The sequence below is a fragment of the Caloenas nicobarica genome, chromosome 27 (assembly GCF_036013445.1).
Source record: "Caloenas nicobarica isolate bCalNic1 chromosome 27, bCalNic1.hap1, whole genome shotgun sequence".
In the NCBI taxonomy this organism is placed as follows: domain Eukaryota; kingdom Metazoa; phylum Chordata; class Aves; order Columbiformes; family Columbidae; genus Caloenas; species Caloenas nicobarica.
Genome location: NC_088271.1, coordinates 2,184,073 through 2,204,170, shown reverse-complemented (window position 1 = coordinate 2,204,170; position 20,098 = coordinate 2,184,073). Strand labels below are relative to the sequence as shown.

At 57.1% G+C, this 20,098-nt stretch overlaps 3 protein-coding genes across 7 annotated transcripts; all 3 read right to left on the bottom strand.

Moving 5' to 3' along the window:
* Positions 1–1,767: 1,767 nt before the first annotated feature.
* Positions 1,768–2,364, bottom strand: DIRAS1 (DIRAS family GTPase 1). Its single transcript, XM_065652687.1, has one exon. The coding sequence runs from the start codon at positions 2,362–2,364 to the stop codon at positions 1,768–1,770; it is 597 nt and encodes a 198-aa protein (XP_065508759.1).
* Positions 2,365–5,884: 3,520 nt separating this feature from the next.
* SLC39A3 (solute carrier family 39 member 3) lies at positions 5,885–10,059 on the bottom strand. Of its 2 annotated transcripts, none has more exons than XM_065652561.1 (3): positions 9,982–10,059; positions 8,999–9,329; positions 5,885–8,692 (listed from the first exon to the last, which is right to left on the bottom strand). In XM_065652561.1, exons 2-3 carry the CDS (start codon positions 9,203–9,205, stop codon positions 7,958–7,960), a joined length of 942 nt encoding a protein of 313 aa, XP_065508633.1. In that variant the 5' UTR covers positions 9,206–9,329; positions 9,982–10,059; the 3' UTR covers positions 5,885–7,957. The 2 variants fall into 2 exon arrangements, with proteins under 2 accessions (XP_065508633.1, XP_065508634.1); XM_065652562.1 differs by lacking the exon at positions 9,982–10,059 and adding an exon at positions 9,931–9,978.
* Positions 10,060–10,949: 890 nt separating this feature from the next.
* SGTA (small glutamine rich tetratricopeptide repeat co-chaperone alpha) lies at positions 10,950–19,922 on the bottom strand. 4 transcript variants are annotated; one of them, XM_065652249.1, is made up of 12 exons: positions 19,848–19,922; positions 18,458–18,595; positions 17,198–17,301; positions 16,917–17,001; positions 16,256–16,355; positions 15,088–15,192; positions 14,760–14,898; positions 13,929–13,991; positions 13,501–13,538; positions 12,994–13,083; positions 12,594–12,717; positions 10,950–12,312 (listed from the first exon to the last, which is right to left on the bottom strand). In XM_065652249.1, the coding sequence occupies exons 2-11, from the start codon at positions 18,555–18,557 to the stop codon at positions 12,603–12,605; spliced, it is 939 nt and encodes a 312-aa protein (XP_065508321.1). In that variant the 5' UTR covers positions 18,558–18,595; positions 19,848–19,922; the 3' UTR covers positions 10,950–12,312; positions 12,594–12,602. The 4 variants fall into 4 exon arrangements, with proteins under 4 accessions (XP_065508321.1, XP_065508322.1, XP_065508323.1 ...); XM_065652250.1 differs by having other exon boundaries at positions 10,950–12,142; XM_065652251.1 differs by having other exon boundaries at positions 10,950–12,079.
* Positions 19,923–20,098: the final 176 nt, after the last annotated feature.

Here is a 20,098-nt window from a genome sequence, read left to right as displayed (position 1 = left end):
CCATGGCCGGTCCCAGGGAGCTGGGACATCCCTGTGGAGCTGTGACGGTCCCCATGGAGCTCTGAGCATCCCCACGGACCTGTGACCATCCCAGCAGAGCCGTGACCATCTCCACATAGCCGTGACCCCCCCCTGGAGCCGTGCCCTTGCCAAGGCCCTTGCAGGCTGCAGCCCCCGCTCCCCCTGCCCGCGCACACGTGCCCACGCGGTTCCCGCACCCGGGGAGCAGCTGGTTTCCATGGCAACAGGCGTGATGACGCACGTCCTGCGCTCCCACCCCCTCCCCACGAGGACGCCAGCCCGAGCTGGCAGCCAGGGGTGGGGGGCACCCACCGGCGGGGGGGCTGCCAGGGCACACAGGGACCCACGCGTGCACACGAGATGCGCACGTGTGCGCTCAAGGGATGCGCGTGCACTGGCGCAGGCGCTTGTACACGCGTGTGCGTGCTGGCACATGCACAGACATGCACGCACAGACATGCACACTCGTACACACGCATGCACAGTCATGCACACTCGTACACACGCATGCACAGTCATGCACACACGTACGCACGCATGCACAGTCATGCACACACGTGCACCCCCATCCCTCCTTTCACGCCTTCGGGCTGAGCCGTCCCTGCCCCGGGCACGCAGGAGCATTTCTCATCTCTTTATTGAAGGAAGACTATTTCTAGAATAAAGGCTACATCGTCATGTCACCTTGTCCTCTGGGCGCTTGGGTCGTGTTGTAAAAAGCTGGGGCAGGGGGGGCAGGGAGCTGGGAGAAACACAGGGGCCCAACCTGCCCGGGGACACCCCCTTGGGGACACCACCCCCTTGGGGACACCACCCCCTTGGGGACACCACCCCCTTGGGGACAGCCCCAGGGGCCCCGGCAGAGGGTGAGCAGGGCCGGAGCAAGGGGACAAACCCCGCTGGGACGAGGGGCTGGTGACAGGGCGGGGGCCCCGCTCTGGCCGTGGGGGAACAAGCAGGGCTGCACCAGAGCTGGGGGGGGCAGGTCAGGGGTCCCCGGGGTGTGGGGCCGGGCCACCCCCCAGCAAGGACTCTGCGGGAGCGGGGGGGGACGCTGGCACGGTGGCGGGAGCGGTGGTGCCCATCACCGCGGCATCGCGGCTCAGCCGGGCTGCGGGGGCTCATCCTGCGCGGGAAAGGGGCAGCGCGGGGGGGGCCGGGGGTCTCCGCCGGAGCTCACCAGGATTGTGCTGGGTCAGGACCTCCCTCGGACCCGATGCTTTGTGCTTGGGCTGGCGGCTCCGGGCTGCGGCAGCGGGACGGGGCTGGGGGCAGCGCGGGGCGGGCAGCTCCTGCCCAGGGCCTCTGCCTGCGGGAGCAGAGCGCTATGGCGTGGGGACAGGGCCGTGGGGCTGTCCCCAAGGGTGACACTGACGCCCCCACATTGCACCGTCCTTCCCGCCCGCGAGGACTTGACGTGGGGTCCCGCAACGGGGAGGGGACGGGGACGGGGACCGGCCGGTGCCGTCGGTTGTGCTGCAGAGTGTGTGTGTGGGGTGTGCGCCCCCGTGCTCCCCGGCGCTGCCCGGCCGCGTGTCCCCGGTCCCGTCGTGCACCCCTCGGCTCGGCGGGACGCCCCGTCTTGGCCCCCAGAGCCGGGGCGAGCGCAGCCCGGGCACCGCGGCGTTCCGGCGCAGTCACAGTGATGGCACAGGGGGTGAGGGGACGGCCCCGCTGCGATGCCACGTCCAGCCGTGGGGGGAGGGACGGGGGGGACCGGAGGGGGGTGGGGACCAGTCTGGGGCTCTACATGATGCTGCACTTCCCCTTGATTTTGTCTGTCCTCTTCTGCTTGCTGGAGCGCTTCCCGTCGATGGTGAGGCTGACGTTCCTCCTCTTCTCCAGGTTGAGCAGCTCCTGGAAGAGCTCCTTGACGTTGTAGTTCATCTTGGCCGAGGTCTCCATGAAGGCGCATTTCCACTCCTTGGCCATGGCCTCCCCCTCCCTGCTCTCCACCTCCCGCTGCGTCTCGTCGCACTTGTTGCCCACCAGCATGATGGGGATGCTCTCCACGCTGCCCTTGATCTGCACGATCTGCTGGTAGATGGGCTTCAGCTCCTCCAGCGACTGCTTGCTGGTGACGGAGAAGACGAGGATGAAGGCATGGCCCTTGGAGATGGAGAGCCGCTGCATGGCCGGGAACTGGTGGCTGCCGGTGGTGTCGGTGATCTGCAGGGTGCAGACGCTCTTGTCGCAGCTGATCACCTGGCGGTACGTGTCCTCAATGGTGGGGATGTAGGTGTCCCGGAAGGTCCCCTTGACGAAGCGCAGCACCAGCGAGCTCTTGCCCACGCCGCCAGCGCCGAACACCACCACCCGGTAGTCGTTGCTCTGCTCCGGCATCTTGCCCCGGAGATGCTGCTGCCGCTGCTGCGAGGGACAGGGCAGAGGGAGGCGTCACACTGGGAGCGGGGGCTTCGCCAAAGACCCCCCTGGGGGGAGAACGGGGCAGCCCCCCCGGCCCGCCTCACAGCCCCCGCTCCTGAGCCAATGCAGCTGGGGGTCCCGGACCCCCAACGCCCTTGAGACAACCTTGCCGGGCGGCCGGGGCAGGACCGCGCTCACCGCCCACCCGGGGTGCAGCAGCATTTGCTATTTTTACCAGTCTCCCACTGCGGCCATATGGCCGAACCGCGGCCACCGGCACAGCAGCTGCGGCCGAGGCTGCTGGGGCAGCGTGCCGGGGGGGGGACGTGCCAGGCGCCCACGGGACCCCCAGAGCCCCTGGGCAGCCGGACCAGCCCCATGGGGCAGCTGAGGACCCAGCGGCACCCAGAGCCCACGACTGGCCCCTCTGGCTCTCCCATGAGCGGCTGCTGAGCACGGAGGTGCCATTTCACACACAGACCTCGGTGCCTGCCATGCTGCCTGTCACCCTGTCACCCCGTCACCCCGCGCTGTGCCCTGACACCCCCCGACACCCTGGCCTACCCCGTGCTGTGCCGCCTCATGCTGTCCCTCTACTCCACTCCCACCCCAGGGCTGCGCAGGGAGCCGCGGGCACCGGGCAGAGCGTGGCACGGCCGTGGGATGGTGGCCCACAGGTTCAGACACCCCCACGGCCACTGTTGTGCTGCCAAACCTCGGTGCCCCCTCGCAGGGGATGCACAGGGCTGGGCAGGGTCCCTGCTTGTGCCCCCCAAGCGATGCAGCCCTGGGTGTGAAACCTCAATTCACGGACCCGCCAGCCTGGAAGGGAGGACAGCAAAGCGCCTCGGGCAGCCCCCTCATCCCCAGGCACCTCCATGGGATCCGGCCCCTTCCCACGGCTGCTGCATCCCCACCCCACGGCACCAGCGGGTCGGGGTCCCACAGGCAGCGCCGATAGCCCAGCGGGTCCCCAAACACCCGGGCGTGGACTGGCACGGAGAGCGAGGTGGGCAAGGGGCTGGAGCTGGGGAAGGAGCCCGTCAGCGCGGCCTCAGGCACCCAAGGAGCTCGTCACATCGCAGGGTCCCTTGGCAGAAAAAAGCCCCTCTCGGATCCCACCAGGTCGGAGGCGTCGCTGGTGCGTGGGGGACGGGGATGGAGCAGGAGCCGTGGCTGGATGGGGCCTTCCCAGCACCCAAGGGTGCCCAAAGGCCCCATGGCCTGTGCCCAGTGTCCCCCCCCAGCCCCAAACATCCCTCTGTGCCTGCGGGTCCGGACCACGGCCTCCCCCGGCTCCTGGGGATGGGGCCACCTGCCAGCCGGGGGCACAGCCTGGGCCTGATGCTGCTGGGGGGCTCTGCAACCCCCCCAGCATCCTCCCACTTGGTGCCCCAACGCTGGAGGAGATGAAGCAGTCGGCGTTGGGGTCTGGGGGTTGGCATGGAGGGGCTGGGGCAGGCCAGGGGCAGGATGGAGATGGAGATGATGGAGATGGAGATGGAGGTGATGGAGATGGAGGTGATGGAGATGGAGATGGAGGTGATGGAGATGGAGATGGAGGTGATGGAGATGGAGATGGAGGAGCAGGATGGAGATGGAGATGCAGGGGCAGGATGGAGGCAGGAGAAGAGGCAGGATGGAGGCAGCAGAAGGGGGAGGATGGAGGGCAGGGACAGGACCAAGGTCCCACCGCCTCGGGCCGGGGTCCCGGCCCCGCTCTCCGGCCGACCCCCTGCCCTTGCCGGGGACACCCCCCGCCCCCCCCGGTGGCGGCGGCGCCGCCGACCCCGCTCCCCCCGACCCCCCGGCGCGCCGGTCGCATTGCGGTGCCGCCGCCTCACCGTGTCCTGCCCGGGATCCGCCCTTGGCTGCGGGCTGCGCGGCGGCCTCAGCGCATGGCCCGGCCCGGGGCGGTCCCGGTGCGGCGGCTCCGGTGCGCCCGGCTCGGCTCGGTGCGGCTCGGCCCGGCCCGGGGCGGTGCGGCGGGGCCGGCTCGGCTCGGCACGGCTCGGCTCGGCTCGGCACGGCTCGGTGCGGTGCGGTCGCCGCAGAACCGATCCCGCCCCGCTGGCGGCCCCGCCCGCCGCGCCCGCCCCGCCCGGGGCCGCCGGACCCCCGGGCTGAGCCCCGAGCAGCTCCGGGACCCGGCGGCGGCGGCGAGGGACGGGGACACACGGACAGCGATGGGGACACACGGACAGCGATGGGGACCACGGACAGGGATGGGGACACAGGGACAGCAATGGGGACCATGGATGGGGATGGGGACACAGGCACAGCGATGGGGACCATGGACGGGGATGGGGACACATGGACAGCGATGGGGACCACGGACAGGGACTGCACATGGACACGGGCACAGGTGGGGACACAGAGAGACATGAAGAGGGACACGCATGCACAGACGGGGATGCTCAACCCAGGGACACATGGATGGGGACAGAGACCCACAGATGGCGAGGGGGACAGACGGACACAAGCCCCCGTGGCAGTTGGGGGTGGCCCCAGCAGTGGGGTCTGGCTTTGGGGACAGAGCTGCCTGCACTGTCACTGGGTCACACCAACACAGGAGCCCGTGCACAGTGCCACCGTGGGGGTCCCTGTCCCCACCCGCAGTGTCCCCTCCATGGGTGCTGTGACAGAGCAGGGTCAGGAACCCCAAAACCCCAAGGGGCAGCACTGTAGCACCTGGGACACAGCCCCACTGTGAGGGGACACACTGGGGCTCCTTGGGTGACACTTGGGGGGCAGCCACGGGACCCCCAGCTGACCCCTGGGGGGAACTGGGGCCTCCATCACTGGGAATCAGGGCCTGGGGGCACCCCCGGGAGGCGGCAGGTCCCTGCCGAGGTTGGGGACAGGGGCTGGGGGCTGCGTGACTCACGCTCGCTCCTGAGCAGCAGCAATTAAAATCCGCAGCCGCTATTAATAGCTGCTGGCGGAGGAGGGGGGGGGCCACAGCAGCACCCCCGCGGCGGCAACACGCAGCCCATAGAGAAGGACCCAGGGGGAATTGGGGGGGCCATGGCCACCTGCCCGCATGGGGACACCAGCCTTCCCCCGGGGACAGGGCGCGGGCTGGCAGCCGCAGCCCCTCCCACTGTGCAGCCCCCCCGGGGGAGCCCCCGGGCCCCCCCAGCGCTCAGATACTACTCGTGTGAGGGGATGAATGAGTTTCCTTCATCATTTTGGCTGCGGCTCCTCCTCCAGTTCATTCAGTCCCCAGCTCCCCGCCGGCCTGACGCAATGGGGACGCTGCCGGCTGAGTCACAGCCATGCCGAGCGGGGACAAGGCAGGGGCTGGAGGGCCAGAAAACCCCCCATAGAATTTGCCCCCCACCCCCTGCCCCGGGGGCTTGGCCCAGCTCAGGGACACAATGACAGGGACTCCAAAGAATAGAGGGACACAGATAGAAAAGGGCAGAGGCTTTATTGGGAGCAGGGGGTTGAATCACCCTCCTCCACCCCTAAACCAACCCCACAGTGCTGGCCTCAACCACCCCCTGGTGAATAAACCCCCCCAGGACTGGGGAGCACCCCCAGGAATAGGGGAAGAGCTCAGCCCTCCCTGATCCCCAACACCAGCAGAAGAAAGGGGGTGAGATGGGGGTCCAGCCCCTTTCTCCCCACAGGGCATCCCCAATCCCTCCTCACAGCAGCAGATCCACTGATTTTTTATCTCCTCCCATCATCAGCTTGTCTTGGCTTTGGTGCATCAGCCCCAGGATCACAGAGAGGATGAGGAAGAGGAGATGAGGGATACATGACACCCTTAGGGCCCCACCTGGGAGATGCTCCTGTTTGCCCAGAAATGGGGAGAAAAAATAGACCCTACAAAAAAAGCATTAGCTGCAGAAATTAAGAGGCTTGAGGCAAGAACTCAGGGGCTGTGCCTGACAAGGGGCACTCAGCACTGTGTCCCCCCGCAGTGTCACACCCAACCTGTCCCTCCAGCACAGAGAAACCCGCGACAGGAGCGACGCTGCCAGGCACGAGCTGCCTGCAGGAAGCAAAAAAACACACTGAGCTTTACCACGTCGAGGCAAATTACATTCTCATCAAGCCCTGCTAATTTGTGTCATCTGAGGCCTAAAATAACCCTCCCTCCCCCTCTTCCACTCCAGGTTTTTCCAAGCAAGATTAATTGACTTTGGTACGTTGCAGCAATTAAAATACAGAGCACCAGGAACTGTCAGATGATCCTCATCAGCCTCCATATGCTGCAGTGGAGCCAACCACTGCCTCCAAGATGCTGCTTCACAGTCTCATCCCCCCCCTCGCGCCTTGGATCACGATGACAGGGCTGAGCCGGCATCACGATTCCATCCGTGCTCCCAAACGCTCCGCTCAGCCTGCGGAAGCCACTGCAGAAGCAAATGCTCCATCTAATTAAAACACATCCCTGGCGAGGAGCGGGAACCACTCTCATGTTGCAGCCGCGGGTTCCCGGCTCCAGTCTCTGATCCCGGCTCATCACCAGGGTGGACAAAGCCGAGGGATGATGGGGGGGAAATTGGCAGCACGCTGAGCTTCCCCGGGGAACGCGCTCCAGAGGCACAGAGAGATTGCGAGTGCCTCTAATCAGCCCTTCCACTGGTTCATAAAGCCCCGGGGAAGCGCTCACTCTGCTTTGAAAACACCGACAAAGGGCCCTGTGGAGGCTCAGTCGCACAGTGTGGCCATGTGAGCCCAAAACGCGTTTGCTGGCAACAGCTAAACCCGTTTCATTGCAAACCATCCAAACACAAGCATTTGTCCTAAAAATATTAATACTGGGAATTGCTGCTGCCTTTTTCTTACAAACTTAACAGATCCCAGGCTCTGCTGTGGAGGGGCCATGAGGATTTTCAAGCAATATGCTAACTGATCTATTAGCAAGAGGTTTTCTTCAGGGAATGCTCAACACATGGATGAGATAAGAGAAGGAAGCGGGGAGCAGCCCACTTCTGTTAATCACTGAGAACCAAGAGCTCCCAGAGCAGGTTAAACTGGGAGCTCTGCTAGGGGGAGCTGGGGTGCACCCCATGCCCTCAGGGGGAGGTTATTTTTGGCAGCTCTTAGAGGCAGGTTTTGCTCAAAACTAAGCTCACAAAAGCAGCTTAGTGCAGCTGTGCAATCCCTGATCACACCTGCTTTTGATTTTATTTCTGTTTCTCACCTGCCCAGAGCACATTGGGGAAGGACAGGGAGTCTTGGAAGGGGGTGCAGGAGCAGGGCAGCTCTGTGGGTCACCGCGAAGCCACCGCGTGAGGAGCTCTGGCAACAGCCCGAGAACCGGGTTCGTAACATTTGTGTCAGCTAATCTCTGCACAAGCTGCTGCGCCCGCAGAGCCAGCAGGCAGGGACAACACCTCACAACACGCACACCGGGACACTCCTCATTTTTATCTCCCTCTGAGCGCACAGGAGGAAATTCTCCTTCTTCAGGTCGATACTGAAATAGTGCCCGGTCTGTGATGTTCCGCTTGGCTGTTGAGCTTCAAGTGTCCCCCTGAGCAGAAGGGGGGCTCAGCTCAGCGCGTTTGCAGGGGAAGGAGCCGAGTTTTGCTTCCCATCGCTCCCCTGCTCACCACTTGAGAACGACCAGCCCAGCCAGAGCCGCGTAGCCCAGCACCAGGCACAGAACCTTTAACAGCCGGTCATTCTTGTCTTCCAGCTCCTTCGCAAGGATCTCAAAGAAGGTGATGAACAGGAAAGTGCCTGCTGCGATGCCTTGCAGGAGCAGGGATGTGATGCTGCTGGCTGTGTTTTGGGCACTCTCGATCCCCAACCCGATGGAAATACCCAGGGGAATCATCAGGCTCACGGTCACCGCCATCTTCACCGCGTCCTTCAGCAGCAACGAGCTCCTGGCCATGCTGACACCCAACGCCACAGCCACCAGTGTCTCATGAATGGCGACACCCAGGAACAAGCTGACAACTTTGCCACCCTCCTCTTGCAAGCCCAGGGCCAGGCCCTCAAAGATGGAGTGCGTGCACAAGGCAAAGACCAGCCCGACGAGCCGCAGCGGGCTGGAGCGGGACAGCTGCTGGATGTTCAGGCCGTGGCTGTGGTGAGCGTGGTCACCGTACAACGGGCGTCCTCGGGAAGAGGCAATGAAGGGACTCTCGTATTCAGAGTCACTCCCGACGTCCGAACCAGCGTTGAAGGTCTCCAGGTCAATGAAAGAGGGTTTTTCCTTCTGGAAGGTCAAGACGAGCTGCTCCACAAAGACCGTCACGAAGAAGCCGACCATCATGATGGTCTCAGCTACTGGGTAGTCCATGGTTACATTCCCCTGCCTGAGAACTTCATCGAGCTGGAATGAAGAAAAAACCCACAGTGAATCAATCGCCTCTAAAGGGCAATATTCCTGTTGTGGCCACACAACTCCAAACGGACACTCAGTTGATCCATGATGCTTTAATACCCTTGTACATGCTTCTGACGAGGCTTCATGGGCCACTTCAGCAAGACACAGACCCTTCCCCTTCATTTCCACAGGGACAGAGCTCTGGGGGCCTGGGCCACTGCAGGGCAGGAGAAGGGAGGGTGCTCCCCACCTCCAGGGGTCTGTAACCTATGTAGGGGCACAAATTCATTAAAATTGCTCATCAGGAGTTACCTTTTCCCTCACAGCAGGCAGCAAGGCGTTGAAGCAGGTGGCCAGGAAGACCCCTCCTCCAAAAGAATTGCAGAGGGCCAGGACCTTCCTGGAGCGATGAGCTTTCTCGTAATCAGCATCAATTATCTTGACGGGGAGGAGGGACCCGGCCAGCATGAGCACGCAGATGCCCAGCAGACACAGCACTTTGGCCACCACGATCTTCATCGCGCTTGCCGGTGAACGTTCCCCGCGATGGCGGCTGCTGGGGCCCCTCTGGCCACTGTCACAGCGGGCACACGGGCCGGGGACAGCACGGGGCTGGAGGGAAAGCTGCTCCTGGGCTCCAAACCTGGGGACAAGAGCAAAACCAAGAGATTTTTCTATATAAGCACCAAGTGCATAGAACAGCACCTTGTACCCCAAACCACATGCCAGGAATCGCCTCAATTCCCCAAAGTAACAGGTGTGGAAGTCACAGAGGCAGCGCCTCACACGAGAGAAACCAGCAAAGAAAAAAATTAACTACAGCAAATGGCAATTTAAAACCGTGTAGGAATCGTAGCGGCCCCACAGAACCGGCACAGCTTGCAAAGGTTTTGTTTGAAACACCCGCACCTGGACAGACACAAAACACTCGATCCTGCAACAGGATCCACCCGAGTCCAGACGGGGGGGGGGGCTGGGGACAGGGGGGGTGCTGGGGACAGGGGGGGTGCTGGGGACAGGGGGGGTGCTGGGGACAGGGGGGGTGCTGGGGACAGGCCACCAAAACAGGCGTCAACCTGCAGAAGGCTCCAGGGAAGGGGGGGACACACGGGCTCCACGGGCAGCCTGAGCCCCCCACCCGTCACCCCGCTCCCCAAACCGCCCCAGTTACCTCAGCAACAGCCCCCCAGCCGCGCTCTGACCCCCCCGTAACGCCTCCCAGGCCCCCCCGGCCCCGCCATTACCTCAGGAAACCGCCCCGGCCCCCGCCTCACCCCAACCGCCACCCCGGTTACCCCGGCAACGGCCCCCTCCTCTCGCTCGCGGCCCGTCAGCCCCCGCCACAGCGCCCGCCCACGACGCCCTCCCATTGGCCGCGGCGGGAAAGTCGGCTGCTCATTGGCCGCCAGGGCCGCCCGTCAGCCCGGTGCGGGGCGCCGGCGAAGAGCGGCCGCGGGAAACGCGCAGCGCGGCGGTGGGTTCCGGGGCGGGCCCGGGCAAAGAAAAATCTCCTGCTCCTGCGGGTTTTCGGCCGCTTTTAGTTAAAGAAACACGTAAGTTCGGTTAAAATGAGCACAAGCTGCTACGTGCAGAGTAGAAATGAACCTTAAAGTCAGTTTGTTTTTGCCACAGAATCACCAAAAGCCAGGTGATCTGATGTCCTCCAGCAAGGACTGGCCACAGCCTTCCAGGAACACCTCCCCTGGGAGAGCAGCACATTGAACCCAGCAGTATAAAAAAGGAAAAAAACCCACCACACAACACGCAAAACCACAAACCAAAAAAACCCCAACCCCATAAAACCAAAACCAAACAAACAAAAAAACCAAAACCCAAAACTACACAATCAACCATCAAAAGACATGAGGAAATAGAGCTACAACAGGGCACAGAGGGCCAAGAGAAAGGGGAACAGCCCTGAAATTATCTGAAAAAAAGAGGAAAAATCCCCACAGTTTCCTTATTTCCAATAATTGAGTGTTTTCTCTCCACACTGTCCCACGGTCCCAAAATGTTTCCCTTTGTCAGGTCACACAAAAGGGATGGAGGGAACTTAAAGGAGCAGGGGAGGCAGCCAGGGAAAGAAACAGCTCCTGTTCTGTGCTGCAGAGATACCCACGGGGAGCATTTCAGCAGGAAAATGCCAAAAACCTGGAAAAGTTGGATAAAACCTGCCTGTAGGTCATGCCCAGCAGGAGCTGGAGCCCCAACCCTGCACACACTTCAGCCACCTGGGCGAGAGGGATAACAAAGAAAGTGTCCAAATAGTTTATTCTTCACAAGTTACATTAACCACATATTACTTTATGGAGCATTTACAAATCATGTTTTTGGATATTAATCAAAGATACCTGCTCACTCGCACCACCGGGGCTCCCCAAAGGGCATTTCCCACCTCCCACCTCCAGCCCAGAGCCAGGTTGTGACCATTGCCTTCCCCCCCACTATTGAGTAACAACTTTAAAAACAATTCTGAGATTGATAGAAAAGTCTCTGGCCTCAACTAGTGGCTTCTGGGGGAACGTGCCAGAGTTCTCTGTTCACCCAAGGAAGGACACCGGATAACCACAGGGGCTGCGGATCACTGGACTTGGCTGCAGGAGCTTTTCCATCATCCCACACAATTTACACCCAGGTGGAACCGCTCCTCACCAGTCCCACACATTGAACCAGCAGCCACTTGATTTCTCACTATCCAAGCAGCATTTTTATTCCTTCTGCTCTCTACTCCCATGCCTTCTATCCCTACCGTTAGCATGGTCAACCAGGTTGATTACTCACATGCATAAAAGATTAAAAAAAGCAGAAAAAAAACCCTTTTAAACACCAAAAACATAATATCTTCCTTAATGACCACCTGACTAGTTCACAGATTGGATCATTCCGACAACATAGCCATAATCACTAAACACTAGACAAGTTTTGTCAGGAATCGAGAAGGGGGAATGGTCGCACACAGGCAGGTTCTGCCTGGCCAGTCCCAACCCCCCGGCACATTTACACTGACCTTCGAGAGGCGATAACCAAATTCTGGGTACTAACAACGCTGGCAGTGCTGCTACAGACCTGAATGAGAATCTAAAAATCAACAGAAACCCTGTTCCCGGAGGTGAGAAGATCCCATGATCTCCAGAGTGTTCAAACGCTACCGGCTCGTACCGGGCAGGACGACGGGACAGGGCAGGACAGGGCTCAGTAGGACCTGAACACTTCTTGGAAGTGGCGCATGGGCAGGAAAGTAAAGACATCCAGTAGTGAAGAGTGCGTCGTTCTTCAAAAAACAGGTTAAAAAATTCCCATGTAGCAAATAACATAGAAATGTAACAGTGTAGTTAATTTTCTGAGTCTCTTTAGAAAGGCTGTTGATGCTGGTTCGTGTTCAGCTCGCTAGATCTTCCAGAAGAAAAAAAATAAAAGACTAACAGAAAGGCTGAGAGGGAGGAGCAGGGATGAAGACTAGAAGGAAAAAAAAAAAGCGTGAATCTGTCTTTAACATGCAGGTCATAGAAAGTATTTTGTTTTTCCATTATTTTTTTCCCCCTCTTGGACACTTCCAACTCAAGAAATGGCAACACGCACATGGCTTCCAGTTTTTAAAGCAAAGAACATAGTTCCCAGGGACTGTGCTGCAGAGACAGGAAGACAAGACATTGGCATATTCAATTTTTGTGAAAATAAAGCGTCCCTTTTGAACACTAGATAATGAAACTTGTCTGCCAGTCGCACAATGTGCAAGGGAAGGCTCCCTGGGGCTCAGCCTCGTGTCCGAGGCCCAGCACCAGCAGTATCGGTGCAGAGAACCCCGTCCAAACTGCTAAATGAAGGCAGAATACAGATATCGCAGCCAAATACACCAATTCCCTCTCAGCTGGCCCCAAAACAGCAGCACTCCCAGCTACAGCCTCACCTGGAGTGCTCATTCCTGCTGATCTTCATTACTTGCACTTGGAGTTCGACTCCTGATCTGGCTTCGTAGCTGCTCTATTAGCTCAGGATTCTGCTGCTGCATCTGCTGAGCAAACTGCTGGCCGCTGGGGAGAAGGAGCAACAGTTCCCTTAGTGTTCACACACAAACAGAGGCTGCCGCGAGGAAATTCTCTCCAGACGGTTGTCAGAACTCCCCTCTAACAAGCAGTTCACCCCACCAAAAGAGGCAGCGCTTCACCCAACGTTTCAGCCTTCCTCAACTGTTAAATTAAGGTTCCACTTGTGGAAAAACCCCCAATTTTTTTTTTTTTTTCCTTTCAGAAGAACCCCAAATGCATTTACTGCACAAGGCAACAAGAAACACCCAGCTCCTGACTCACGCCTGTATGAGGCTGGCAAGATCATTTGTGGAGGGGCTGGTGCCTGCGGCTCCCATGCTGTTGTGGCCACCAGAAATCATCCCGGACATGCTGCGGAAATAAGAGTCATTGCTCAGAGCAGGAAAAAACAGACTTGATATTATCTAAGCATCTCACAAACATTGCAAGTTGATCCTCACAACCCTGTAGGCACAAAGAATAGAAATATTCGCATTCTAACCCAGATGGAGCCGACTCCAGCTCACAGAAATACTGTGCAGCAGAACCCAGCTCACCCCAAGCTTCCCAAACCCAATTCCAGTGCCCAGATCTGTCCTGCCTCCCTTCTTCAAACATTTATACCAAGATCCCTCTTCATCACAGCCCAGAGTACTCGAAACATACACCAGTTTGGGCAAACGGGTTGGTTTAACAGCTGCTCTCCCTCCCACCAGTTCAGACCTACTGGAAATGCTGAACACACGCAGAGCCCCAAAGCAGCGACTCAAAGAGGAAATCCAAACTTACAGCTGTTGTACTTGTGGGTTGTTCATTAGGTTCGATGCCTATTTAGAGAGGGGAGAGAAAAAAACACCACCCTATTTAGTCAGAAATGACTGGGTAGACGCACAGATGCTGTGCCATTCAACTGCGAACAAAGCGAAGGCAGAAATACTTGGAAACAGCTCAATAGGACAAAAATAGTTGGGAGAAGCACAGGACGAGGCTGGCAGTGCAGAACAGGCCCCTGTTCCGCAGGGGGAAGCCTGTGAATAAGTCACTGGCTTTTTACTTGACCTTACTGAGACACAAGCACAGTTTCCTCACAGCAACCAAGAAGTTAAATGAAAACAAATCTGCTAGAGAGACACAGGAGCTCCCCACGCCACATACCAATGCATTTCCCCCCAAAACAGACCGGACACGCCCTGGTCATGGTCTGTGTCCACATTTACCATACTCATGAAGCCAGGGTTGTTCAGCAAACCCGCTAAATCAAATCCTCCTGGGCCTCCGGTCTGTAGGAAGAAAGAAACCACAAGCAGATGGTGACATCCCCTCACTTCCCCAAGCACATCACAACGAACATTTTTTTAATACTTTACTCCCAGTGCTATGAGAATCCGTCCCTTACAGCAGGACAGAGGGAAGAAGCTCTGTCCATATGTCCAGGCCCTTTCCGTAAATCTGAGTCAGAGTCTCTGGGGATCTGGCTCACTAAGGAGTCAGAGGGCAATGAGCCACAGACAGCTGTAACCCATCACAACCGCCAAATTAACACACCCCCTCAGCACTGAGGAACTCCTCAGAAAATCTAAAACCCTTTCAGAACAATAAACTAACATGTTCCTGCATGGAGCAGTCAGCAGTGCAGGCAGCAGCTTTCTGGCTCGGAAAGCTTCAGGTTTCTTAAGAAAAAAAAAAAGTCTTCCTAACAACAAAGAAAAAGCCACTTAAAATGTCCTTTGGTACTGCTAATGGGTCACTAGAAAAAAAGCTGGATTTTAGGAGTAGTGGCTTTTAATTAAGAAACTCGCTTAAGGCAAAGCTGGCATTTCAAAACACTCCCTTCTAATCAGTCTCATTTTCCAGCTCTTTCAAACAAGCCCAAGGTGACTGTGCTCGAGCAGTGAAGTTCCCCTCCCTGGATTTTAGTGGAAATGCTCCTGGCAGGACTCATTAACCATATCTGCATACGAGATTTCTGTTCTAAGCACCTGTTAGCATGTGAAGAAGCCTTCTTCTCATCACACCTGCATTTAACAAGCATTAGTTTCACAACTTACTGGACTAGGGGTCTCCTTCATTTTCTGTTCAGCTATTTTCAGATTGGATTTGTACGTCTCATTGTCTGGATCCAGCTCCAGGGCTTTTTTGTAGTAAACAACAGCTTCTGTGTGTTTATTTAAACTGGAGAGGGCCAAGCTATTAAAGAGGAAATAAAATTAAAAGTCCCAGAGTCAGATAAGCACTCGTGGTCTCCCTCCTGCTTGGCAGAGCTGAAGTGCTGGGTATTTTTGCGTGGCGTCCCAGGGCAGAACACCACTGGTGGTATGGCTGCCACGAGGCATTTGGAGATTAAATATCTGGCACAAAACGACTGCTCTGACTTACCCCATCCTGCCGTAAGCTTTGCTGTAGTTTGGGTCAATGCCTATGGCTCTTTCACAGTCTCTCACCGCTCCGGCGTAATTTCCTAGTTTACTGTATGCAGCAGCTCTGGAGGGAATGAAGAAAGATTCACAAAAAACACTTAAGAGCTTGAATACACTGATCAAGGTCACTCCTGCTCCCTCTCTGCTGTACAAGGCAGCATCAAGTGTGAACTTGACGGATCCAGGTGCCCAAACACTGAGCTCCACACGCTGCTCCTACTGCAAACACCCTCACTCACAGACCTTCCAAGAGGACCCCGGGCTCCACAGGCACACGAGCATCCCAATTGCTCACACGATCTCCCTCTGCTTCCTTTACACCTTGATTTCTTAGGCACGACAACAGTTTCATCCATTTCTCCACACAAGAGGGAAAACTGGTTTGGAAGCCATAACGTGGCTTCATTCAAGCCTCAATCTCAGAACTCTTGTTAACATCAGGGCACCTGCCCAAAAGCTCCTGGACTCACCCTCACGTAGCCAAAGCTAAACCTGGTTAATCCACCCACTGGAGCTCCTCACCCCAAGAAACCCCACAGCACCCCAGCAGCAGGTGTGCAGATATGTTCTTTGTGTAGCCAGCTGTGCACAGTTACTCAGGATAAGCAGATAACTAAACCAAATCTCCATTCAGAGTCTGTTTTATTCAACAATTACCTTCCCACAAACTTTCAAAACGCTTTGAAAAAATAAGAATTTCACTTGCGTACCCATTTTGCACACACATCAACTCGTAATTCTCAGTACCGACCCTTCAACTTGTCTCATTTTGCTCCTTTGTTTTTATTATCAACACAGCCTCTCAAGCCTGGGCTCTCCATCCCACTTGGAGTGAACTGTGTGAACGCAGACAGCATTTCTTGGCATCTTCCTGTCTCCTTCCTCAAATGCCTAATCGAGGTTGTTTCCACACCCACGTCCTATCTAGAGATGCCAGGGCACAGAGCTGGCAGGAGGCACAGGAAAGCATGTCACTACGAGCTTAAAAAAAACAGACAAAAGGCAAGCAGCAGAACACACAGTCTACAGAACTGTAAAAAACGGGATTTTGACCATTCAAGAGTCTTGGATTTAAGTACTAAGAACAAAACCACAGGTGTACAAGGACAGAGAAAGATAATTGGTACCTGTTGCAAAAATACACAGCATTGGATGGATTTAATTCAATTGCTTTTCCATAGAAAGACACAGCAGCTTCAAAGTTTTCTGCTTTCATTTGTTCATTTCCTAAAAAGACAGCAGAAAAGCTCATTAACAAGCGAAAAACAGAGACAAAGGCAGTGGGATCTTTGTTCTCCTTAAGAAAATAGAACAAGAGAGAAAGCAGCAGCTTGCAAGTGTTGCTGGTCAATCAAACCCTAGGCAGCGAGGGAAGGGACATCACCTGGACAATTCCAGGCTGTCCCATCCCGCGAGCCCCTCAGAGACAGGACACGGCTCCACCAGAGCTCCCCATCGTGCTCCAGTGCTGATCACACTCTCTGGCGCAGCACAGAAAAGGCAACACGCAGAGGAGAGCTCAGCGGGAAGAACAGGCTGTTCTCCCCAGCACAGGCTGCTTGGGATGCGAAACGCTGACCCAGCTTCTGCCTGGTCTCTGTGGCAGCTGAATTATTGCAACCTACGCATGCTCCCGCCGCACAAGCTGAGAAACACGCAGAAATGGAAGGACTGATCCCATTTGCTTTTTTCTCCCCATTCCAAGCATCCCCCAGGTGCTCAGTAAATTAAGTTTCCCTCCTCATTATCATCTCAGCCTTGTTATACACCAGCTCCAGAGGAGGTTACCTTCAGTCTTGAGTCTTTCAGCTTCAGCTATGTCATCTTCTGAGGGGGTGACGGGCTCCGAATTTGTTCTGAAGTGTTCAGGCTCCTTACAAGGAAAGGGAGAACACTGCGAGAAGGGCTCCCACTGCCATGTACCAAACCTCCCCCTTCCCAGCGCCGGCTCCACAAGCCCAAAACATGTCACTCCCACACACCTCCGAGCAGGCAGCATCACCACCAGAACCACGCAGAGCTCGTTGCTTAAATGGGAACTCAGCACATATTTCAGGGCATTCACTCACCTTTCCTACAGCAGCTTCAAATATTTCAGGAAGAGTCTGGGACACAGCGAGGGCTTGGTCTTCCACTGAGACCCCAAATGCTGTCTCCAGGCACTGGATGGCCACTGGGCAAGAAGAGGCAGGTAATTAGCTTTCCTCATTCCATCTAACTACTTGGCGTCCTCACATAATACCTGAATTTCTTACTGTTGAACATACAGGGGGAAAAAAACCCCACTCTAAACCACACATTTCCACACACCAGGCTTGATGTATGGGCCATATCCTCAAATTAGCCAAAACCTCAGAGCTAGGCAAAGCTTAACTCTGAAGGTCAAGCTCCTGGATTGAGTCAGTCACTAATCCCACCCTCTCAGCTGACTCCAGAGCAGGTGCTGGGGCAGAAGTGAACCAGATTTAGGCTTTCCCAACCTTCCCACAGCTGCAGGTGGCACAGAGCAAGGAGAGACCTGGATATTTCACTTGCCAGAGGGTGGCCATACAGAGCTGCACAAACACCAACCACCTCCTTCCTCACCTGGCAGCTGGTTGGGAAGCTGCTCCCAGCGCAGGGACCCCCAGTGACACAGCAGAGCTCAGTTCTGCAGAGCTCTCATGCCATATTTTACAGTCCAAAATAACAAATAATAAATAATACCAGCCCCCTCCAGCCAACACCCTCCTCCCGCTCACTCTCAAATGCACCCACCACTCGAAGACATTCCTCTGCTCTTTCAGGGGGACAAATGTACAGGCGAAAGACTAAAGCTTAAGCTCCTTAAGCAGATCTTTTGAGATCAACATGCTGTCATTACCAGTGAAGCCCTCTGAAAAACATCTGCGTAAATACTCCAGAGCGTGCAGCGGAAAGGCATTTTGATAGCAGAACGGAAAAAGCACTCCACAAGTATCAAACACTTCCACACAACGACCGAGTTATCATTTTATACTACACCACCTCCTGGCTACACCTTATTTAAGACAGAACTTGCAAGCCACAAACCAGGGTCAAGGAGGCTTTTGATCCCAGGTATATCCCATCCTCAAGCTAATCTGCTTTTAAAAGAGACAACAAGAAGTCAGCTAAGCAATCGTGTCCCTAGCGCCCCAGATACTTCCCCAAGGTGACAAATTCATTTCAAATCTTGAGCGAGCTTTGATGTAAGGAACAGCCCAGCCAAGAAAGAGGTTGAGGAGAGTTCCAGAGCACACAAATTCTTCCCAGTGGTGGGCTAACGGACCCAGATACATGAACGGGGAAGCACACACAACTCCACCAACCTTCCAAGCTCTCCTGAGCATCTGGAGACAGCCCCCCGTTCTGGAGCTGATCATGGAGGAACTGGATGATGGAGTAGGCGAGGCGCTTCTGGTCGGCCATTCCCAGAGGCTGCCAGCAGGTTTTTTTTTTTCTTGTAACTTTAAAAAAAAAAAAAGAGAGAGAAAAGTTATATGACTTGATGGACAAGAGAGAAAAGTTATATGACTTGATGGACAAGAGAGAAAAGTTATATGACTTGATGGACAAGAGAGAAAAGTTATATGACTTGATGGACAAGAAGTCAAAGAGTTTTTCTGCTGCTCTCTCCAGTATGAAACAGGAGAAAAGGGAGTTTCTCAGGGCTGTAACCATGACAACTACACATGAACCCCCTGGGTCTCAATTCACTCCCTTCAGTGGGAGCTGCACAGCCAGTCCTGCCCCAGGAGGCTCCTGCTGAGGGAAATATAAAGGTGTTGCAGATACTTTGGCTACTAAAACATCTCCGACTGACCAGAACTAGACAAACTGAGGAATTCACCACTAAAAACCCCACAGTTGTCTTCTTCCAGAGCGTAACTTGATTTTGAAACAAAACGAAGGGCTGGAGCAATGTGTAGTTGTTCACAGAGCTGGGGGCCGGGGCTGCCCCCACTGTGTGCTGCCAGTCTGTCATCTGTCACCTCCCTGCCAGGACACCAATGGTAAAGGAGTGAGGACCCAAAGCAAAGTGACTCCATGAGCCCCGTCGAGGCTGGGGCTTCCCAGAGATCTCACTGCAGGTCCCAGCAGATGCAGCTCCTCGCACGGCATCGCCGCCAAGCTGAAGCACTCTGCCTTTCCAATACACTTAACTGGGTTTGTAGCACAGAAAACCATTCAGGGTCATTTAACAGAGAAAATCGTTTAAACGTAACCACTGCAAAATGAGCCCAAGGGAGCCAGGCTAGCCCCAACCCACCGAGAGGGACCAGAGACCCCCCCAGTCCCAGATGGGCAGCACGGGGTGCAGCTGGGTCGGGCTCCCGGCGCCAGGGACGAGCGAGGCCAGAGCCCCCAGACCCCGGGGCTGGCGGGGGGTCGCTCCTCTCCGCACCCCCAGCCCGGACACCGGCCAGGCCGCAGTCCCTCCCGGGGAAGGAGGCCCTAGGGGCGCAGCAGGCACGGTGCCTCCGCTCCCGGCCGGGCAGCCCCGCTCGCCCCGCGCTGTGTGAGGGGCGGGAGCAGCGGCAGCGCGTCCCTCCCGCGGCCTGCGCGGGGGCCGCCCCGCCACAGCCCCGGGCCCGCTCGGCTGCGGGGAGCGCCAGGCCCCACCACAAGCCCCGGCCCACCCGCTGCCCCAGCGCACCCAGAGGCGGGCGGGGAGCGCGGCCCAGCCCGGTCCAACCCCGCCGGTCCCGCCCCGCTCACCGGCCGCCCGACACTCGCCTCAGCCGGGGCGGGCTCCGCGCTGCGCATGCGCCGCACGCCGCGCCCCGCCCACCGCGCCTGCGCACAAACCGCACGCGTGCCCGACCCGCCCTTATATGGCCGGGTGGGCGGTGACAGCGCAGGGCGGAGCTTTTGGCGCATGCGCAGCCTGCACGGCTCGGGGGTGGGGCCAGAGGGCGGAAGCGCAGTTGTCGCCCCGCCCTGATTTTTTTACCATAGAGAGGGGGCGT